Raw genomic sequence first — 23,769 nt, forward strand, 5'->3', positions numbered from 1 at the left:
TGAGTACTGTAGACTGATTTAGCGTATGCTAAAACTCACGTCTTTCCTCTCCGGCGGTTCGTTTTAGATAGAACGTTCGGTTCAGAAAGAACGTGAGTTCTCTTTATTTTCTCACCGTTTAATTTACATGTATCGCCCTCTGCCGACAAACCTGGCGCTGACGTTTGAACCCGTTAAAATTCCACTCCAACAATCGTGCACTTCATGCACCCGTATTTTGTATTGTGACCAACCACACCTAACGAGCATAGAAAAAATAATTATCCTCTACTATTAAAGTATCTTCTTATCATTATGAAGATTTATTTCTTCTGCGGGTGCTGATCAACGACTGATCCTTTATTATAATTATTACACATATCTGTTACTTACATCGAACACACACACACACACGACACTACAGATACACTAGAAATTGCTAGTTGTGATAGTGTTGAGCCATCCGGTGTCAACCATCTCCAGACACGTGGATTGGCATTGGTTCCAACAAAGCAATTTGCGAGTTTCAGTCCAAATGTAGTGCATAGCGCTATCCTAAATTTCGTTTTTCTGTAAAGTGAAAATGATTTAACGCGTTTGTGAAATGAACCAGGATCAGAGCAAAATTGTATTGGAGAAGCGCTTTAATGCTCTCTGCGAAAAAAATCACATGCTCTCAGAGCTTCTACAACAGAACCAAGCGGCAAAGGACCAAACGACAAGCCAACCAAATCTGTTCAAAATACTGGACGTAATAAAAGGGTTACCGTTATATGATGGTCAGAACAAAAAACAATTGGCTTAAACCTGTTAAAATCGACTGAAACAGCCACGTTGTTTTGTTTATGTTCCGTTATAGCTTGGCCGGACGAGCTAATACACTATAGTAGATGTAAGAATCAAATTTTGTCTTCTTGCACATACCCTCTTTTGATTGTTTTGGCTCTAAGTCATCGTACTTTTCGTAATCAACACCAACACCGCCGAGTACAGTTCAGAGTTATTAAAACAGAAAGAGAAACAATGACTAACTTTGTGACGAAAATGCGAACACCTATGCGACTTTACCGCAATATTGCTGCCAACAGGAAGACTTTCAAAGCAGCTAAAAAAAAGCGTCTCCGTGAAAATGAGGAAATTCGGTTCCATGATGACGAAAGTGCTGGGACGTCTTTAACAGTGATCGAGCATATCACAATTGAGGTATTTATGGAAGAAGCGAACATTTTTAGACGACGTGTACGAACTAGCTGAGCATATCACTGTACCCGACGTAGAGGAGTCGCTTCCATTCGGAACACGTTTGAAAACGTGGGCTACGAATACCACCCAGACTCAGGGTCAGCAATTTACTCCTTGAGCTTCTATGGGACACAACTACCTTTCAGTTGATCTAGGATGCGCTGACGATACTGGGTACTCCCAAAAATATTGGAAAACAGATAAAACTCATACCAGGAGGGCATATGTGGTATCAAGACATCAGAAAATCGTTACAAGACTATTTTAGATGAGGATATTTAATGGAAAAATATTGATTTCAATTTCCTTTTAGATTTGTGCAGCCGAACATGGAAGTTCTCTAACTTCATTCGGACCAAAACTAATGAAGGTTGAAGGAATACCCGACATGCCCATAAAAGTAGTGGCAATTTTTCGTGGCTCCCATTAATAGCGGAACTAAAGCATTTGTCTACCAATGGGCTTATGCAGTATGAGACAAACTATCCTTTCCACCTGAGAAGCATAGTGGCTGACGCCCCTGCTCGTGGTTTTCTAAACGGTAGCAAGCTAAATTTGTGGTACATAAAATTGTAATCTTCCAAGTTACATAAAGATATAAGAGAATATCTTCCTTTCCTTTCCTTAACATAGGCAATGCATGATTGTCAAATTGTTCGCGCGTAGAAGTTCGCGACGTCTCCGGCTTTCTTAAGTGAAGCCAATGTCATCGACTTTCTTCAATTCTTAACAAGATTGTTGATTTTTGAAACATATTCGTCCGCTTTTGAAGCTGTGGGGAGCCCAGAACGAGGTTAACCTCAGTTTCACTTGGCCATCTCACATAATCGCCGAAAAAACTAAAACCGTTACACTGAAAAAAATCTCAAAGACTAGCGGATGCACTCACAGAAACTAAACTTTGCATACTGATCAAGAACATGTTAAGATTTTAAAAAAATATATTGAACCCGATCCCCTTTCCCCCCTCTTCACCCTGCTACCCGATTCCCGTTACTTTTGGGCCCGCCCTCGTAAGTGTGAAATCTCTTCAAAGCGTATATAACAGACAGCGTCTCCAGTTCATAACTGTGTAATTTCGATTCATCCTTGGAGGTAGTCTTCGAAAAGTATGCAACGGGATGGAGTTTGTTGTCCTTCTGCTTCTGCATTAGTACAGCGCCGAAGCCGAAAGAGCTGGCGTCGCAATGCAACTCCGTTTCAGCTTTTGGGTCAAAAAGGGCCAACACAGGCGACTCAACTAGCTTCTGACGGAGGGCTTGAAAAGCTTTTTTCTTCTTCTTGGCGTAACGACCTTGTTGGTCATGCCTGCCCGTTAAGGGTTTACGAGACTTGTTTCCTTGTTGTACGTGGATAGTCAGTCCTCTCGTACAGGGGAGGGTCCGGTCTCGGTTGGGATTCGAACCCACGCCGTCGAGGTGGTGAGCCCCGGCGCTCATGGGCCGATTTTCTAACCGGCGCTACCGCTCGGCTGTCGCGGACCCCCCTGCAAAGCTTCCACACAGTCCTAAACAAAGAGAAAAAGGGCATCCTGGCACAAAAGATTAGTAAGTGGTTTTGCAAGGCAAGAAAAGGAAGGAACAAAGCGACGAAAGCATGAAAACAGGCCCAAGCACCTCCTAAGTTGCTTTGCATTTTGGGGCCTAGGGTAGCTTTGAATAGATTCAATATGCCTATTCCTTGGTCGTATACCGGATGCACTAGCCTCATACCCAAGATAGTCAAGACGAGTATCAGCAAACCTGCACTTACTAATATCCAAACCAAACTGCTTTATCCTCTCCAGAACCGCACGCAAAGTCTCCAAATGAGAGGAAAAATCGTAATAAGCAACAATAATATCATCGAGGTAGACAACCAATTGTTCAACCTGGATGAATTCACGCACGATAGAATTAATAAACCGCTGAAATTCCGAGGGGGCGTTCTTAAGTCCAAAGGGCATTTTCACGTATTCGTACTGACCATCGGGGGCCACAAACGAAGTATATTTTATTAATGACGTCACCCTAGCCATAGATCAGTGTTCCTCCGATCCAGGATAGGAGCGAATCCCTTCAATAGCTCCGAGCTCCGAGAATAGACAAACAAACGAAACCCTCATAGAAACGGATCACCAAAAAATCGTTACTTTCAGTGTATCAATCATATAACGATACAGCCTTTTACGATGGATAGCATAAGTTGAAACGCGTTGAACGCCTTTGTAAACTCCGTTATCGCGTCTGGAAACCGGAATTGACATCTTGCAATCCTTCATCGCGTTTGTCACCTTCATTAATGATTCTTTAAACTCGAATATGATATCTGTAAACTTCATTATCGCCCTGTCTGATTGGAGGCCGGTTTTTTGGGTTTCATAGATGCAAATTGTGTACACATACATGTATAGTCAACCATTCGAAAAAGACGTTACTGTTCACAAATTGTATCCACGCTGTGAATCAATTATTTTAAACGATTGAACGGTTCTATTGAATATCGGTTATTTAAATGGTATATTGCGGTATACACAAATCATAGGAGGGCCCATAGAAACGGAAATGTAAGATTTATTCATACCAATCTAGTAAACTTAGATGTGCTGCGGTGAAGGTGAAGAGTGAGCAAGTGGGCAAGTGAGAATTTCAGATTCCGTGATAAACAAGCTCAGCGAAGGAGAAACAGGATTAACTTGCCCACTGAGGAGTAGTGAATTGGCCTTTTATTCCCCATTGAAACTGGAAAAGAAGTGTTGGCTCACGTTTATGCCAAACTCGCATATCGAAACTTTTACAATATCGAGATGTTCCTATGTAGCCTTTAAATTTAAATGTAAATGTGATATGCAACTAGTTCCTGTAAATGACCAGTGATTTATCAAATCATCCTTTGAATCCATGCAGAATATGAAAACGATAGTTTGGTCGAACTATATCTCATCGAGCAGATCCATAGGCGTCCAGTACAACACGACAACTATAAAAATAGTACGAAGCAGGACCATGCTTGGCGCTCGATTGGCGAAGATATGGGACTAGATGTTTCCTTGCTCAAAACCAAATGGAAACATCTACGTGCCCAGTATCGCAATAATAGAAAGAAGGTTATTGAATCTCGCCAAACTGGAGCAGGTAGGAAAACGATTGTGATATATTATATTCTTAAAATATTAGTATTACTTTGCTTACGTTTATTTCAATGTTTATTTTTAGCCGCAAGCCAAATATATAAGCCTCTTGGTTTGCGTTTAATGCTATGAGTTTTGTGACAGAGTCAATAGATGCTGGAGAAACGATCGATTCGGTAAGCTGATTTGTTTTATTTTTCTCTTGGTGTTGTTGTGTGATATGCTGAGAGTTTCTATGGAGTGATGTTGCTGCAAGTGACCGGATCGTTGGTTGGTGGGACGGTCGTTGTGTTGCTATGAATTCTTTTGTAGCGTAAAATAATAAGAAAACACTTGTTTCTAGTTTGATTCTCGGCAGACGACTGAACATTTTTCGTTCGTCTTGATCTTTATGTAATAGTAAAGCTTTCTTTGTTTGCCTTGCCTTGCCTTGTTACAATGGTGAAAGAATGTGCGTCAAGGTGTGTTGTGCGTAGATTTTTTATTACTTCTTATTAATATGTTGAAATTAACAAAATTGACAAAAAAGAAGAATTCACAATGGATTACTTACAAAAAATTCGTTTAAATAATTTCGCATCTGCATCAACTCAGCTGATGGTCTGATTGGTACGCGTTGCAAATTTACAAAAGTTGTGTGATTTGCGTTAACTTGGTGCCATAACAATTTTTCTGGCCACGTCTGGCTCTAGGTAAATAGGTGTATGGAGCACCCGAAAGCGGTTACTTAAAATTCCGAAAGCAACTTCAGAAGGCATTCGTGCTCGTGACAGTCGGTAATTACATACAGTTTCCGGAGATCCTGCAGAATGACTACCTCCATATGGTCGTACGCAATATTTAGTGAACGCAAACGCCTTGTCTCCCAACAACATGTACGGCACATTGATAGAGTCTTGCTCGCGTAAAGGCGTTGGTTCTGGAATGTTTAATTCGTTCCTTTCGAATTTTTTATGAATTTTACTGTTCCGAAAAATTCCTGAGTCAGACACCCCTCCTTTGCCTCCAATATCAACGTTTAAAAAGTTATAGTCTGCATCTACAATACCGAGAAGAACAATACTAAAAAAAATGTTATAATTGTAATAAACGCCACTGGAATTTTTCGGTTTTTTAATTCTGACATGTTTTCTATCGATAGCATCAGGCATCAGATCCCCGGTCGCAGGCCCATCGAGTGCATGGCAATCCCCAGCCCTAGCCACATCGGGCGATCGACGATCCCCGGTCGCAGGCCCATCGGGTGCACGGCAATCACCAGCCCTAGCCGCATTGGGCGAACGACGATCCCCAGTCGCAGGCCCATCGGGTGCACGGCAATCACCAGCACTAGCCGCATCGGGCGAACGACGATCCCCAGCCCTACCGGCATCGGCCGAGCAATCTCCTGTGCCAGGCTCATCGGGCTTGCTACAGCGAGGATCGTGTATTTGCCAGCAGTCTTGACAAACTCGGCAAACACGTTTGGACAACCGGATTATGAATGTGCTAGACACAATGGAAAATGTTTGCCTTAAAATCGAGCAGCGCCTTCCAATTTCTGGGTTCTTAGAATCCCTGGCATACCGTTTGCAAAAAAAGAAGCCGGAGCAACTATTACAAATTCAAATTGTAATAGAAACGGTAGTTGACAGCTTCGAAGATGCTGAGGAATTTGAAGAGTCACAATAATTGAGTCCCACTATTTTTTTTATGTTGGTTAGAACGGCCTTTCACCTATTTTGGGTCGAAGGTCAGCACCGACAACAACATTGAAGATGAAATTCGAGCTAGGGTGCTGGCAGCCAACCGGTCATATATATTTTTTTTTATGTGGCACGACATCCCCTAGTGGGACAAGGCCTCTCTCCGAAGAGAGTTTGTGTGACCGAAAGACGGTATATTATAGATCGGTGGTCAGCCGTTCGTAATACCGGAACCGGTCATATTACAGTCTGAGAAATCTCTTCCACTCACGATACCTGTCAAGACAGTCGAAGCTGGGACTATACCGAACATACATAGTACCAGTATACGCCTCCAAGACATGGACTCTGTCCAAATCTGACGAAACCCTCTTAGACGTATTCGAGAGAAAGATGCTCAGGAGGATTTTTGACCCCGTATGTGAGGAGGAACAATGGAGAAGCCGATATAATGACGAGCTCTACGAGCTGTACGGAGACCTCACTGTCGTACAGCGAATTAGACTCGCCAGGCTCCGGTGGGCTGGTCATGTCATGCGAATGGCACCGGACGACCCAGCCCGTAAAGTCCTTTTAGGCTGTCCACAAGGACAGAGGAGGCGTGGTAGGCCTAAATTGAAGTGGAAGGATGGCGTAGACGAAGCCGCCAATAAAGCCGGGATACGGAATTGGACCAGTGTGACAGGCCATGAACACTCAGCGCCATATAAGTAAGGAAATGGTTATATATGCCATTTCGAATATTATAAAGTTAAACCAAAACAAGATCTTGCACTTGTACATATAGTAGTGTAATACTGCAATAGGTTTGTAGGGCTTAGAAATAAAACAGTTTGTGATAATACAGTAGCCATGCACTGCGATAGCAACCAAACCACATAGAAACCAAAACAAGATCAGGCACTTGTATAGTAGTGTAATACTGCAAAAGGTTTGTAGGGCTTAGAAATAAAACAGTTTGTATAATACAGTAGCCAGGCACTGTGATAGCAACCAAATCACATTGAAACCAAAACAAGATCAGGCACTTGAATAGTAGTGTAATACTGCAATAGGTTAGTAGGGCTGAGAAATAAAACAGTTTGTGATAATACAGTAACCGTGCACTGTTAATAACAAAAAGTATACAATTCAGTTGGCTGTGACAATTCAGTTGGCAGATGGATAGAATTCAAAGAGTTGTAATTTGATAATCCAAAAATACTTTCAAGGTTTTGAAAACAACCTGGCCGATAAAACTCTAATAAAAAATATTTACATCAATTTATAATTGTATGTAATGCAATATATTGTACATGAAGTGTTTGTGTAATCAATTATTTTCTATTTAATAGACAAATAAACTAATAAGCTTAAAAATAGTTTGAACATTTACTTACTTTTACGTATTCAGCTAAAACATTCACCAAACAGTCACATACTTCCGGTATTATCCTGGAGACCGTACATACCGATACCTAAATAAATTATTCGATAAATAATATAATTCAAAACCACTGTTTGTAATCATACTTACTCGAAACAAAAACTGGAGACTAGGATACGAATCTGCTGTAGCTAAATAACGTAGAATGATTATTAGCTGCTCCCTTGCAGTAACTGCTTTCCGCATGTAAGTACAGTCAGTATCCGACTTACGCGGATAATGGGGACCAGAGAAATCCGCGTATCTCGAATATTGCTTGACACATAGCTTAGAGGGGAAGGTGAGGCAAGATGCCCCGGCCTGTTTTACGTTGAATTAAGCCATTTAAAAATAATTTAAGTAATAGAATATGTTCATCAACGTATCTACTACTGTACTGTGTACTGTAAATTTTACTGCACGAAATAACCATTTCAAAAAGAAAACGAGAAAAAACAAAATTGACTCCAAATGATCTAATATTTTGTCACTGTTATGTAAGGTATGGCATGCTTTGATATTATGTTTTTTAAACACCCAGGCCTTTTTTTACTACCTGATAATGGTATTTAACGAATACCGAAGAGAAACTGATTTAAAATCCTCAAAATTTTAAATAAATTACATAAAACGGACGATCCTCAGAGTGGGGCAAGATGCGCCTGCAAAGGTGGGGTAAGACGCCCTAGCATTCCAAATGTAAACAATGGGGCAGGACGAACCATTAAAACAAGAGTAAGTCGCACGGTGTCCCCATCATTGTTGATTTAAATAAGTCTTATATTGAACATGTCATGTGAGTTCATAGAAACGAATAGTTTTTAGTTCTGACAGAATTGTAATTTCATATGAAGAAGTGCTACCTGCGAGGTTGTTGTAAATATAAAGGTATTGTCCAGGTTTGTTTTGAAAGCCATTTACAGATTGGTAAAGCTATTGAATAATTATTCGTAAATTAGTAACAACCTATTACTTAATTTGTCTTTTGAATTCCTCACTACAAAGTTCAAGCAAATGTTCGTGTATACGCAGTTAGTGTTGAACTGTTTACTTGTTTCTCTGCATGACCTTACCTTTGTATCTATTGGCAGTCTAGCAACCATGGTCGACTGTCAAAGTAAACGGGTCCATAGCAACCATTTGCAATTTTCATTCGAACCGGTGATCAACGTAAAACCCAAATTAGTAATTTTTTTTAAAAAAGTAAAAATCGTCAGAGACTAGAAACGAAAGTCGACCCGACATGCGTGGACTGCAGAGCAGCTAAATAGCGCCATGGCCGCTATAAGAAATGGTGCCTCGCAAACTAGTGTAGCGGCATTTCCCAAATTCCCAAAAGAACATTAGCGCAATATTTAGCAAAAGGAAAAAACACGGTATCCAGCTTGGGAAAGTACAACACGATATTTACAAAAAGTCAAGAGGACGAGCTTGTAAAACATGTCATCGAAATTGTTTTTATGGCATGACTTCAAAAGATATTAGCATCAGCGACCTCGAATGCTGTTTTTCGAATAACATCCAACACCCGTTCAATGTTAAAGAGAGGATTGCCGGAATAGATTGGTTTCGTGGGTTCATGAAGCGCAATCCAATGTTGTTAATACGTCTACCAGAGAATACTTCGCTGCAGCGTGTGAAAGGATTCAATGAGAGGAGTGTAACTGATTTTTTCAATCTGTTACGTTCAGTTTTTACTGAACATAACTATCCGCCAAATAGAATATGGAACATGGATGAAACGGGATTTTCAACGGTACGTATAATTATTAGCCTTTGTTAGACATCGTAGCATTTTTGTTTATAATATATCAATTTTATGTAGGTGTCAGACAAGCCAAAGCAAGTTGTATGCCGAAAAGGACAACATCAAGTTTGAGTAATTTCATCTGCGGAAAGAGGGTTAAACACCACAGTTATTATGGCCATGTCTTACTAGTAGTTACGAGATCGCGTTCTTGTGTACATGTATCATAGAATATAACAAAATTTACTTTGTCAGTTGCAATGAATGCAATGCAGACGTATTCGAATAAAATAAATTGCAATAAACGAAATAAACAGCGTAAGTTATGGAAATGTGTAATTTACATATTTAATAGTGTGGTTGTACATCTCAAGAATTTATATCGATGTTATAAACCCAATCTACTGTCAAATTTTGATAACCACGTATCTCCGAATCCGCGTATGTCGAGTACCGCGTATGTCGGATATCTACTGTACCTTTTTTTACTATGTGCGGCGTTAGAATTTTGAGAAGTAGTTCAAATTCTTCCACCGTCATGCGCAAAAATTTCGTTATTGTTTCGTCTGCAGCCTCTTCTGCAATGTCTGCCAACAACCGCCCACACAACACGAAGTCGTATTAAGTTGAATAAATTGAATCTCATATTAGTATATTTCGAATCGGAATCGCATTATGCATAGACAATGTACGAGCAATGTATATTCTTTGTTGCATATGATGCCGATTAAGAATGTAATGCAATTTTTTTTCTGCATACGTATAGATGAACGAGCAATGGCCGGCTGATGTATATCGTAAGTCGTCTATGATGCCGACTTAGAAAATGTACGACTAAACATATACATTTTGAACAATGTACGGTTAGCGCCCCCACTTTTGTACGTATATGCATTTTTTTGCATCATTTACGATTCAATCATATTGCATAGAAGTACGATTATTTCAAGTTTATATTCGATTTATATGCATATGTGTTGTGTGGGCGGTTACCATCCTCAGCCCTTTTGTACAACATTGGCCGTACTCAAAACTGTCGCAAATTTCGGGTCAAGCAGTATGTGATAAAAAACTATCATTCGTAAATAAAATGAACCGACGTTTCTAACACGTCTCAATGATGATGTCGTCAGTCGGCAAAGTGTTCAGATGCTGTATAAAAACTTATCATGCGAGCTGTCATGGGAAAAGTGATAAAATATCCCTTCATTTTCGCAACAAATTAGCGGAGGAGCCAGACTCTAATCCTGACTTTTTTGCTTTGTTTTTCCCGTTCGAAGAAACGTTTGTTTTTTCTTGTTTGAAGCGGAAAGATGCACGTCCAACAGAGTTGGTGAGAGTAGCGGAATTGGTCAGGGTATTTATACTAGGGAAACTAACAACATTAACGATACTAACAGCTTGAACGAAACTTATAATACTAACTTGGAAAATGTACAGAAATTAGAGCATTCAGAGAGACACAACAGAGTAGAACAGAGAGAAGAAGAATTTTGGAACGAGACTTATAGTTTTTTGAACAAGTTTAAATCCCTGAGAGAGGCATTGCGCCATATATCAGTAGTAGGGAACCTTTCTCGGAACTTTGTTAATATATTATTGGCAGTTTTAAGGATGGTTGGTCACCCTGATCTTCCAACAGATCGGCGAGCACTTGTAAGAACTCCCAAAGTTAGTCATGAAATTAACAGCTTGAAATGAAAAGTTAGTAAAAGTAACGGGAGGAGATTTTTGGTACCAAGGGATAGAGGTTGCTTTCAGAAATTATTTCAAAGATATCATTCCTGAGGCAATGAGTTTTACGCTACAAATTTTCATAGACGGGCTACCACTTTTTAAAAGTGCTGCAACTCAGTTTTGGCCAATCCTTGTAAAAGTTGTAAAACTACACGATAGCGTGGTCAAAAAAAACCTGAAAACTTAGAAACATTTTTACGGCCTCTCGTGGGTGAATTAAATAATTTACAGCAAACAGGCCTGACATTTGATAATAAAATAATACCTGTTAATGTAAGAGCATTTATTGCCGATTCTCCGGCGCGCTCTTTTATCAAATCAGTAATGGGATTTTCCGCAAAACATGGATGTACCAAATGCAACATTCTTGGAGTTCATGTACAGCCAGAAAAGAAAGTAATTTTTGAAGGGGTATCTGCAGCACCACGCACGGATGCTGAGTTTCGTGCTAAAGTAGATAAAGCACATCATAAAATCATTCGCTCCCCCTTAGAAGATGTTGCTAATCTTAACATGGTTTCCAATTTTCCAGCAGCTGATCGACTTCATTTAGTTGATTTAGGTGTTACTCGCAAGTTACTGCAGGGATTTATAAACAATAAAATGGCGAGCTTCGATCGGTGGTCCAATGATCAGAAGACTAACATTTCCAAATTTTTAAAACAAACAAAATTACCTTTCGAAATTAACCGACCCTTTAGGCCTCTAGATTCCCTTCATTATTGGAAAGGCACTGAGTTTAGATCTTTTTTGCATTATGCTACTCCGGCCATTTATAAAAACTTTTTACACAATGAAGGTTACAATCATTACCTTTTCTATTTTTGTAGCGTTACAATATTTTCTTCTGCTGTATACAAACATTTATGGCCTCTTGCTGGAAGAATGTTAGTGAAATTTGTTAAAGATTTCCCCACTCACTACAGCCGCACACATATGTCTAGTAACGTCCATAACTTGCTTCACATTTATGATGACGTTCAAGTACATGGAGAACTTGATAATTTCTCTGCTTACGATTTTGAGAATTTTTTGCAATACCTCAAACGATGCGTAAAGAAAGGCTCTAAATGTGTGGAACAAGTAGCAGCTAGGTGTAAGGAATTTGCCTCGATTAGTATACCTCCTCAGACTGCTAAAACGAAATATCCTTATTTGACGGTTGATGGATTGAAAGTAACTTCCAGTTTTATTTGACTAAAAAATTTTAAAGATCAATGGTTTCTGATCAGATCCAATTGTATAGTCAAATTTTTAAAAGCGGAAATGTGTCCGACTAACTGCATTTCTATTGTTGGTATATTGTATGATAGTAACGAAGATTTTTTCAAATGCACCTTACAAGATGATACTTCTACACTTCAGATTCCTTCATCTAAACTCCATATTTACAACATTACATCTTTCAATTCATTTAGAAGAGTGAGACTAATTCAATCAAATGCAAACTAGTAGCGATAAATTTGCCACCTCGCCCCCTTGTTTATTTTGAACCTGATAAAATCGTAGATGATACACTTGGATCCGTATTATTCATTCCACTACTACACACTTTTATGAACAACTAACATTATTAATTTTCGTAACTTGGCGTATTAACATTTAAATATTTTGCTAGTACTGTTGTTTTGGTGATGGGGCAATCGTAGTTATTAACAACTAACTTCAATAATTTTAATGTAATCGCATTAACATTTAAATATTTTGCTTGTACTGTTGTTTTGGTGATGGGGCAATCGTAGTTATTAACAACTAACTTCAATGATTTTAATGTAATCGTATTAACATTTAAATATTTTGCTAGTACAGTTGTTTTGGTGATGGGGTAATCGTAATTATTAAAAATTAACATTATTAGTTTTCATCACTTGACGATTAACATTTTAATATTATGGAAGTGTTGTTCTTTTGGTGACGGCCCAATCGTAATCATTAACAACTAATTTCATTGATTTAATCGCATGAATTTAATAGTATTAACTTTTAATACTTTGCTTGTCACCATAACGGTGGCGGAAAAATAATGATGATGTAAAAAATGGAAAGGAGTGTATAGTGTCGAGACTCGCGCGCGTTTTTGATTTCGATTTTCCTTTTTAATCAATCTATACACGGGAAAGGGGTGGGGCTTCATCATTATTTTTCTCTGTACACTTTTACTACATTGCATTACAAATATTAACTCACTCATCTTATTTATCAGAATACATCAATAGAATAGACAACAGGTTCCACAATGCGACTGAATCGTAAAATAATGCAAAAATATTATGTAAGTACTAACAATTTCGGCTAAACCTCAAACGGTGGTTGCAGTGCTGACCGTGAGAACGCGCGGAAACGGCGGCGCGCCCGCAGCGAGCGCAGCGAGCGGACTGCGCTAGGTCTACCGAAAAAGAGAGTTTGTTATAGTTTTGAGAAATAAGGGGGGCCCGTGGGCCCCCCTCATACCGCACCCCCTAGGTTGATTGCGTAGCCGAAATTAACTTAAAATTAAAAATTAATTAATTAAATTAGGTTTAGCCACAATTTCTATACTGAATGATGATTTATGTATTTTACCGGGTTGTTCTATTTTTTGCATGTTTCATACCTAAACCACATCCCAGCAATAACACGGCTTCAGCAGGGACAATGCAATCTTCAACAAGTATGTTTAGCGTCTTCGATATTGTGAAAATGATTTATTCTGCGTTTCAGATATTTATAGATAAGTTTCAAAGATATTTATTAGATCAGTCCAAATTCAAATCACAGTCCATAACTGCTAGGGAAATATTGACATGCTTTTAACTACATCTAAAATACGATTAAACTATTTTAAAAGTTAAATATTTATTCATAGAAGAAGATATAGTTCATTGATATTTATTAGTTTAGTTCAAGTTCAAATCACAGTTCATGATTGCTAGAAAACTATTTACATATAATACATCTAAAAACTATTTACAAAACCAAACTACTTATAAGTTTTTACTTTTAAAATATTATCCGCATGATTTAGTTTTAGCCTAATCCATTCCTTTACATCAGCTGCTGTGCATTTCCCGGCTACGTGATGTATTAAATTAAAAATGTTGCTAAATTTTGCGAATGGAATTTTGTCGCCGTGCTTCCCTCGCCCGGTCCACGACATACCTACTAAAACTTGAATATCAATAATTCTTTTAATGCACTCAAAGGCCCGCTGTTTGGGATCAGCGGTTGTTAGCTTAGTTATCACCCATGCAGCTAATTTTTCAAAAAAGTTCTTATTTTGTAAGTTTTCTACTTCCTGCGGTGTGGTGGCCGGTCCAAAATTTTCCGTGAGGTTGTCGTTTGTGTCGTCAGCTTGCCGAGCAAGTAATATATCAAGCTTTTTGTTGATTTCCTTTTGGCCTTCGTGCAGTCTAGCCACTGCTATTTGCAACAGGCGAATCGCCTTTGCCTGGTCCGTAGAATTCGAATTAGAATTTGAATTCATCTACAAGGTAGAATAGTTTTTATTAGTTACCACTGATCACCTTCTTAAATGAATAGTTTAATTGCAGCGCCTTAGACTGATGACTTACCTCGTAAAATCGTTTTGAATAAAATAAAACCAAAGTGCCTGGGTTGATGGAATAACATCAAATGCAATTGTTGCAAATGTGAACCAACGTGCTTTATAATTCGAAAGAAATACTGGTTGTGGGAAATAATCGCGTTATAATCGAAACAATTATGTCATCCGCGCGATCATGCGATAAGCGCATATCAATTATGGCAAATCCCCTCCATGACCCGGAAGATCGTGTGACGTGCCAGACCGCGTGCTGGAATGTCAGCTTATCACCGCGTGCTGGTACGTCACAGGAGAGAGCGCGTGGGAGAGCTTTCGCTACGGGCAACTCTCCCACGCATAGGGAAGTGGAGGGGAGCGATGACACCTATAAAACCGTCGATCAACGGATCGACGGGCTCTCTCGCTTTTCTTACGTATACCTACGAGTAACAAGCTGCTACGTGCCAATCTAATTAAAAAGTGCAAATAAAGTTCCTTTTTAACCTAGTAATTACAACGTGTGAATTCTTCGTGCAAAACATTCGCTCTAGCTTCGTGCAAAACATTCGCTTTAGCTTCGTGCAAAACATTCGCTTTCGCTACGTGCAAAACACTCGCCCATCGCTACGTGCGAGAACATTTTGGTGACCCCGACGTGATAACGTGAAAAGTGCTAAGTGCAAAATTCTGTCACGACTTAAGTATGAATAACGAGAACGAAAACATCGTGGCCGAGGCCTTGCGGCTACTTACCGCCCTAGAGGGCAGCGTAAAGGAGGTGGCCGCAAGCCTCGATGCGAAGATGAAACCGGAGGTGGCCGCCGTGAAGGTGGACATCTTGGCGTCCCTGTGGCGGGACGGGAACGCCGCGCTGATGCGCGTCGAAAGTGTCACCGGCCCCCATCCGCGCAGGGGCCCCTTCACGGAGGCTTATGCGGCAGCCATGGCGGCTGCAACCAAGCGCCGTGAGGGAGCCGTCTCCAAACCGTCCATTTTGGACACCACGATGGCGGGGCAGCCATCGCGAGCAGACCACCTGCCTCGCATAGAACTGCCCAAGTTCGAGGGCTCGCCCTCCGAATGGCCCGCGTTCTCGAGTCGATTCGAGAAGCGCGTGGCCGGACTTACGGAGGACTCCGATAAATTCGCCTTTTTGATAAAATGCCTCGAGCGGTGCGACATCGCGAGGCACAGTTGTGAGGCATTCGAAAACGCCGGAATGCCGTTCGCCCAAGCTTGGGCCAAGCTGGAGGAGAGATTTTATAAGAAGCGGGTGGCATTTATGGGCCACATCCGCAAAATCCTCGAACTGCCCAGGATGAGCTCTCCGTCGGCGAACGCGTTGATGCGCGTCATCGACGTAGTGGAGACGGCCGTGGCCTCAGCCCGCCAGATCGCCGAGGCTGGCGATTCCACCTCCGTGGTGGAAGACGGGCTGATTGTCGCGCTCGTAATGGACAAGCTAGACGCTGAAACCATTGCGAGCGTGACACGGCGTGCGGACCAGCAGCTCATCCCTACGTGGGTTGAGCTGCGTCGCGAGCTGGATGGGCTGGCTAATAAAATTTATTATCAGCCCAAGCGGAAGGAAGATGCGGATCGAGCGCGTGGAGCGAACCAGCGAGCAGCACGGACGGTGCTAGCTGCAACCGTCACCCCGAAGCCCGCTGCCATCGCCTCCAGGCCTGCGCGGAAGGCGCCGGCGACCCAGCCAGCCGCTGCCGCCATCGTTCCCGCCAGCACCAGTACGAAGGTAAGAACGGGGGGTCAGGGGGCTGGGACGCGACGGTGTTACGCGTGTGACAGGACGGGCCACGTGACGACGGTGTGCCCGGAGCTGCGCGCGCGTTCCGTAATTCAGTGCATCAATTACATTATGGACCGCCGCAAGTGCATGAACTGCTTCTCGAAGGACCATCCGGCCAATGCATGCCCGAGTGAGCGGAGGTGCCAGGTGTGTGGAAAGAAGCACCACACAATGCTCCACGTGCACTCCGACCCGACGCCGGAGTGACTGGCCCACTCCGTGCCCTCACTCCGCGCCCGCTCCGTGCATCCGAACCCCAGTGCCGTGTCCCGCCGTTCCCGCTTCGTGCGTCCTGGCGTGTGCTCCGTGCGTCCTCGCGTGTGCTCCGTGCCTCGCCCCCCGTGCTTCGTGCCCCGTGTGTGCTCCGTGCTTCCTCGTGCTACCGCGCCGCCCAGTGCCTGCTGCTTGCCGCCTGGTGCCCGCGCCGTGCCGAGTGAATCCAGCTTCGTGCCCCGCCGCTCCAGCTCCGTGCCTCGCCGCTCCCGCTCCGTGCCTCCTCGTGCTACCGCGCCGCCCAGTGCCTGCTGCTTGCCGCCTGGTGCCCGCGCCGTGCCGAGTGAATCCAGCTTCGTGCCCCGCCGCTCCAGCTCCGTGCCTCGCCGCTCCAGCTCCGTGCTTCCTCGTGCTACCGCGCCGCCCAGTGCCTGCTGCTTGCCGCCTGGTGCCCGCGCCGTGCCGAGTGAATCCAGCTTCGTGCCCCGCCGCTCCAGCTCCGTGCCTCGCCGCTCCCGCTCCGTGCCTCCTCGTGCTACCGCGCCGCCCAGTGCCTGCTGCTTGCCGCCTGGTGCCCGCGCCGTGCCGAGTGAATCCAGCTTCGTGCCCCGCCGCTCCAGCTCCGTGCCTCGCCGCTCCCGCTCCGTGCTTCCTCGTGCTACCGCGCCGCCCAGTGCCTGCTGCTTGCCGCCTGGTGCCCGCGCCGTGCCGAGTGAATCCAGCTTCGTGCCCCACCGCTCCAGTTTCGTGCCTCGCCGCTCCCGCTCCGTGCTTCCTCGTGCTACCGCGCCGCCCAGTGCCTGCTGCTTGCCGCCTGGTGCCCGCGCCGTGCCTAGTGAATCCAGCTTCGTGCCCCACCGCTCCAGCTCCGTGCCTCGCCGCTCCCGCTCCGTGCTTCCTCGTGCTACCGCGCCGCCCAGTGCCTGCTGCTTGCCGCCTGGTGCCCGCGCCGTGCCGAGTGAATCCAGCTTCGTGCCCCACCGCTCCAGCTCCGTGCCTCGCCGCTCCCGCTCCGTGCTTCCTCGTGCTACCGCGCCGCCCAGTGCCTGCTGCTTGCCGCCTGGTGCCCGCGCCGTGCCGAGTGAATCCAGCTTCGTGCCCCGCCGCTCCAGCTCCGTGCCTCGCCGCTCCCGCTCCGTGCTTCCTCGTGCTACCGCGCCGCCCAGTGCCTGCTGCTTGCCGCCTGGTGCCCGCGCCGTGCCGAGTGACTCCAGTTTCGTGCCCCGCCGTTCCCGCTCCGTGCTTCCTCGTGTTGCCGCGCCGCCCAGTGCCTGCCTCTTGTCGCCTGGTGCTCGCGCCGCTTTTAGTTCCTGCTCCGTGCCTCTTCGTGTTGCCGCGCCGCCCAGTGCCTGCCTCTTGCCGCCTGCTGCTCGCGCCGCTTCTAGTTCCTGCTCCGTGCCTCTTAGTGTTGCCGCGCCGCCCAGTGCCTGCCTCTTGCCGCCTGGTGCTCGCGCCGCTTCTCGTTCCTGCTCCGTGCCTCGTCGTGTTGCCGCGCCGCCCAGTGCCTGCCTCTTGCCGCCTGCTGCTCGCGCCGCTTCTAGTTCCTGCTCCGTGCCTCTTCGTGTTGCCGCGCCGCCCAGTGCCTGCCTATTTCTGCCTGCTCGCGCCGCCCCGCGTTCCTGCTCCGTGCCTCTTCGTACTGCCGCGCCACCCAGTGCCTGCCAATTGCCGCCTGGTGCTCGCGCCGCTTCTCGTTCCTGCTCCGTGCCTCGTCGTGTTGCCGCGCCGCCCAGTGCCTGCCTCTTGCCGCCTGCTGCTCGCGCCGCTTCTAGTTCCTGCTCCGTGCCTCTTCGTGTTGCCGCGCCGCCCAGTGCCTGCCTATTTCTGCCTGCTCGCGCCGCCCCGCGTTCCTGCTCCGTGCCTCTTCGTACTGCCGCGCCACCCAGTGCCTGCCAATTGCTGCCTGGTGCTCGCACCGCACCTTCTTGTTCCTGCTCCGTGCCTCTTCGGATTCATTCTGCAACCAGAAACTGTTGCCTGCCGCATGATGCATACAACATCCCGAGGAGATCCCGCTCTGTGCTTCGTTCCGGCTCCGTGCATCATCGTGCTTGTCCTGCGCCTCGTCCTGATGAAACCATCCCACAGGGTGGTAATGCCCCCCCTTCGGGCTCCAATTCATCGAATGATCCTGCTGCCGATTCTTGCCAATCAAGTCGTGCCTTGGTTGACATTTCACCAACGGAAGACATCCCGCTACTGGACAACTACGTGCTGCTCGCTACTGTCGCGATACTCATCCAGGACAACATGGGGATGTGGCAACGGATCCGATGCGTGCTCGACTCCGGCAGCCAAATCGAGGCAATCACCAAGAATGCGGTCAAGCGTCTTGGATTAGCGATGCACCCTGCACGATTGACGCTGAGTGGCGTGGGGAGCAAAATCCCAGTAACCCAACAAATACGAGCGAAGATTACGTCGATTGACGGCAGCTGCTCTGAGGATGTCGGATTCTTCGTGATTCCCGGTCTCAGTGATCAACCGGCTCGTGCCATCAGACAAGACGAATTGGACCTGCCAGAGGCCAAGTTCCTAGCAGATGCGGAATTCTACCATCCTGGAACAATCGACGCTATCTTAGGTGCCAGAATATGCTTCGACGCACTCAAGACAGGGCTGCGTCGCCTCCCAAATGGCTTGACCCTCCAGAATTCTAAATTCGGATGGCTCGTGGGAGGAATGCTACGTGACACGACTTCAGCCGATCTATACGAACACAGTTGTCTAGCTACGTGCGTCGATGACCTAAAGGAGATCCTCGAACGATTCTGGAGAATCGAAGAACTCCCAAATGATGCCGCCGACTCCACGGTTTGGAAGTCTCACGAACTAGAGACGCACTTTAAGGAGCATACCACCATCGCTGACGATGGACGATACATCGTACAAATTCCCTTACGGGGGGAGCTAAACCAGCTGGGAGATTCAATGGGGCAAGCAAGACGCCGCTTGCTAGCCCTAGAAAGACGTCTCGCCAGCCATGAGCCCACCTACGCAGAATATCGAAAGTTCATGCGAGAGTACCAAGAGCTGGGCCACATGTGCCCAGTATCAACGGAGGAGCTCCCCAAAGTACGCTACGTGATTCCCCACTCTTGCGTGGTCAAGCCAGACTCGACTACCACAAAACTACGCGTTGTGTTCGACGCCAGCGCGAAATCAACGACGGGAATCTCGCTGAACGACCTCCAAGCCGTAGGACCCGTGATCCAGCCTGACTTGTTCCGAATCTGGCTAGATTTCCGTACTCAAACCGTGGTGGCGACTGCCGACATCGTGAAGATGTACCGTCAAGTGTGGGTATCCGAGCCCGACACTTGGATGCAGTGCATTCTGTGGCGCGACAAGCCAAAGGACACGATGCAACTATTCAGACTCCTCACTGTTACGTACGGTGAGGCTGCTTCGTCTTATTTGGCCTGCAGGGCGTTGTTCGAAGCCGGGGAAGAAGTGCGGACTTCCGATCCCCAGACAGCTGACGCCATCCAATCATCGTTCTACGTGGACAACCTTTCGTTGGGCGCATCGACTCCCGAGCAGCTACGTGAGCTTATGACCAGCGTCGAGCGAGCACTCAACATACGCGGGATGCCATTGCGAAAGTGGGCATCTAACTCACCAGAGATCACCAGTAAAATCCCGGTGGAACACCGCGATACAACTGTACAGATTGGTGAGAAGCAGGCCATCAAGTTGCTCGGCCTGGCTTGGTGCCCTACAGAGGATACGTTCCAGCTCGTAGTCCAGGATGAGTTCTACGAGCCTTTGGGTTCATTGGAGAAACGACGTTTAGCATCCAAAGTTGGCAAGCTGTATGATCCTATCGGGATCCTCCAACCAGTGATAGTCACCGGAAAGATTCTGCTACAAGACCTCTGGCGAGATGGCTTCGGATGGGATGAAGCCGCATCACCTCGCATGATCGAAAGCTGGAACGGATTCGCCAGCCACCTGCCGCTTCTCAGACAGCTCCCAATCCCAAGGATGGCGCTGCCCAGCGAACCTCAGGGCGCGATCATGTACGGCTTCAGCGACGCATCTACGAAGGCCTTTGGATGCGCCATTTACCTTCGCTTTCTGGACGGTGAAGGAAACCCGCAATCTCGGTTGCTGTGCTCCAGGTCGCGATTGGCACCCATCGAAGAGGTGACTTTGCCGCGACTCGAACTGCAAGGAGCTCTGCTCCTAGCTCGCCTTTATGCCAAAATAAAGGACGCCTTCGGCACCCGGATAAGCCAAACTCGTTGGTGGACTGACTCTCAGGTGGTACTGGCTTGGATACGTTCCGACAACACCAAGTGGGGAGTCTACGTTAAGAACCGGGTGGAGAAAATTCACGCTGCCACGAATCGTCTGGATTGGAGCTACGTGCCGACGAAACTCAACCCAGCAGACCTTGTGTCCAGAGGACTTCCTGCCAACAAGCTTATAAACAGCGAGACTGCGAGTTTTTGGCTGAACGGACCGAGTTTCATAGTCAATGATGAAAGGCCAGTTATGCCTCAACTAAACTACGTGACTGCGTTGGAGGAAGCTGTCGACGCTCCTCTATTGTTGACGGCCATGGTGGGGAACGATTGTGATGACTTGTTATCCCAGTATAAGCACCACAACTCGTTCATCATGACAAGACGACATTTCGCGTGGCTCGGTAGAGCAATCTTTAACTTACGCGCACCCTCATCCTCCGTGGAGAAAAAATCAGGACCCCTTCAGCTCGACGAATTGGAGTACGGACTCCAACTGATAGTACGGGTGATGCAAGCTACGTGCTTTCCCAATGAGGTCAAGGAGATGCAAGACTCCGGGTCAGTTACGCCCAAGGGTTCGATGCAGCACCTCGACCCAATAGTAAGGGATAAGATCATCTGCGTACGGGGACGACTAGGAAACTCGGATCTGGCTGACGAAGCCAAGGTTCCTTTCCTAGTACCAAAGTCGCATCCCTTCTCCCGCGTAATCATCCGCCATTTGCACGAGCACAATTTCCATGCGGGAACTGAGCTGATCATGGCCGAATTCCGTGCGAGATTCTGGATGCGAGACCTGCGAAGAACAGTCGTCGGGGTAACCTCGAGATGCGTAATTTGTGCCCGAGCGCGCCCAAGACAATACGCCCAGCAGATGGGACAGCTGCCGTCGGCTCGCGTCAACGTGTCTCCCGCCTTCACCCACACCGGCGTGGACCTGTGTGGCCCCTTCGAAATCGTTTCAAATGCTCGATCAGGCAAGCGTAGAACGGTCTACGTTTGTATCTTCGTGTGTTTCACTACAAAGGCCACGCACTTGGAGGTAGTGGAAGATCAGTCGACATCGGCGTTCATCTCAGCTCTATTACGATTCGTGTCCCTACGTGGAAGACCTGACACGATCTACTCCGACAACGGCCGCAACTTCGTGGGAGCTGCCAGAGAATTGACCCTGCTTCGCAAGACTCACAACAACCGGGAATTCCAGGACGAAGTGGTGAGCTTGGCAGCGGACAGCGGAATTCGTTTCTCGTTTATCCCTCCCAGGAGCCCAAACTTCGGAGGGCTTTGGGAGGCCAACATCAAGGTGGCAAAACGATTGTTCAAGGCCGCCGCAAAGGGAGCCCAGCTGAACTTGGTAGAGCTACAGACGTTACTCTACCAAATTTCGGCCATTCTCAACTCCAGGCCGCTCACCGCAATCCACTCCAGTCCGGAATCGGTAGAGGCACTTACCCCTGCGCACTTCCTCATCGGACGAGCATCATTCACCACTCCTGCCCCGCTTGGAGACGATGACACGGTCGGTGTCAAAACTCGCTGGAAGCGAGTCCAGAAACTCGCTCAGCAATTCTGGTCCCGTTGGCGAACTGAGTACCTTGCTCAGTTGCGTTGTAGTGCGAAGTGGACGAAACGCACTACAAACTTGCAGACGGGCCAGATCGTGCTAGTCGGTGATGACAACCTACCCGTTGGACGATGGCCCATGGGCCTGGTCGTCAAAACCTACGTGGGACCCGACGGCATCGTACGTGTCGCTGACATACGAACAAGCAGCGGCATCTACAAGCGCAACGTGAGGCTGTTGGCACCCCTCCCAGTTGAGGCCGCTGAAACGGAAGTATCCAAGGAGCATTCGGGCGCACCTGACTCTTCCGTATCCGACGCAGCGCCAAACGAACAACTTGAGGGATCAGCAGCGCAGTGTCCTCCTGACTCGACTCCTGGCTACGTGCCGCCGACGACCCCTGAGCATGAGGACGACCCACCACCTACGTGCGGAATTTGGGACGGTCGCCTGCGTCCCAAAGGGGGGAGGAATGGTTGTGGGAAATAATCGCGTTATAATCGAAACAATTATGTCATCCGCGCGATCATGCGATAAGCGCATATCAATTATGGCAAATCCCCTCCATGACCCGGAAGATCGTGTGACGTGCCAGACCGCGTGCTGGAATGTCAGCTTATCACCGCGTGCTGGTACGTCACAGGAGAGAGCGCGTGGGAGAGCTTTCGCTACGGGCAACTCTCCCACGCATAGGGAAGTGGAGGGGAGCGATGACACCTATAAAACCGTCGATCAACGGATCGACGGGCTCTCTCGCTTTTCTTACGTATACCTACGAGTAACAAGCTGCTACGTGCCAATCTAATTAAAAAGTGCAAATAAAGTTCCTTTTTAACCTAGTAATTACAACGTGTGAATTCTTCGTGCAAAACATTCGCTCTAGCTTCGTGCAAAACATTCGCTTTAGCTTCGTGCAAAACATTCGCTTTCGCTACGTGCAAAACACTCGCCCATCGCTACGTGCGAGAACAAATACGAAAACACTATTAGATACCTGGGTAAGTATCACCAACACAAGTAAACGCCTCCGAGCACACTCACACAACTACAATTTCTGGGCCACTGGATGCACGCACACATCCTCATTTGCTTGTTTATTCGGCTGCTCGAACGTCCTATTTCGTTCTATTTCACACAAGCTCCCATATAAAAACGTCCTCGTTTCGAAACGTTTTCGCTGGCCCGAGGCCTGGGTGAAACAAGTGCAATACAACTTGCATATGCCCGCCTAGCGGGCTTCGAGCTGATATTGCGCCTTTGACGAATCGTCAGATATCCAGAAGGATCCTCCACTATGAGCAGAGATCAAAGCATGCGAGACGTGGAAAATAGTTTGCGGCAGAATATGCAGTGAATGTGACACGGATGGTATGAAGAGACACGGATGTACACCTGAAGTATTCGTTTTTCTGTTAACTCAAATAGAGAGGAATCAATGCAGTGCTCTACCTTTTTCTGATTTTTTCCCATTTGAGAGAGTTTTCTGCTGAATGCGCAAATCG

At 46.3% G+C, this 23,769-nt stretch overlaps 1 protein-coding gene and 1 pseudogene across 1 annotated transcript; both read left to right on the plus strand.

The window, feature by feature from the left end:
• The first annotated feature begins 1,002 nt into the window (after window positions 1-1,002).
• On the plus strand, window positions 1,003-12,472 carry LOC131264560 (uncharacterized; annotated as a pseudogene).
• A 2,658-nt stretch (window positions 12,473-15,130) lies between these two features.
• Window positions 15,131-22,756, plus strand: LOC131264561 (uncharacterized). Its single transcript, XM_058266842.1, has 2 exons — window positions 15,131-16,180; window positions 18,536-22,756. The coding sequence occupies exons 1-2, from the start codon at window positions 15,131-15,133 to the stop codon at window positions 22,754-22,756; spliced, it is 5,271 nt and encodes a 1,756-aa protein (XP_058122825.1).
• The last annotated feature ends 1,013 nt before the right edge of the window (window positions 22,757-23,769 follow it).

This window comes from Anopheles coustani, chromosome 2 (assembly GCF_943734705.1).
Source record: "Anopheles coustani chromosome 2, idAnoCousDA_361_x.2, whole genome shotgun sequence".
Lineage (NCBI taxonomy): Eukaryota > Metazoa > Arthropoda > Insecta > Diptera > Culicidae > Anopheles > Anopheles coustani.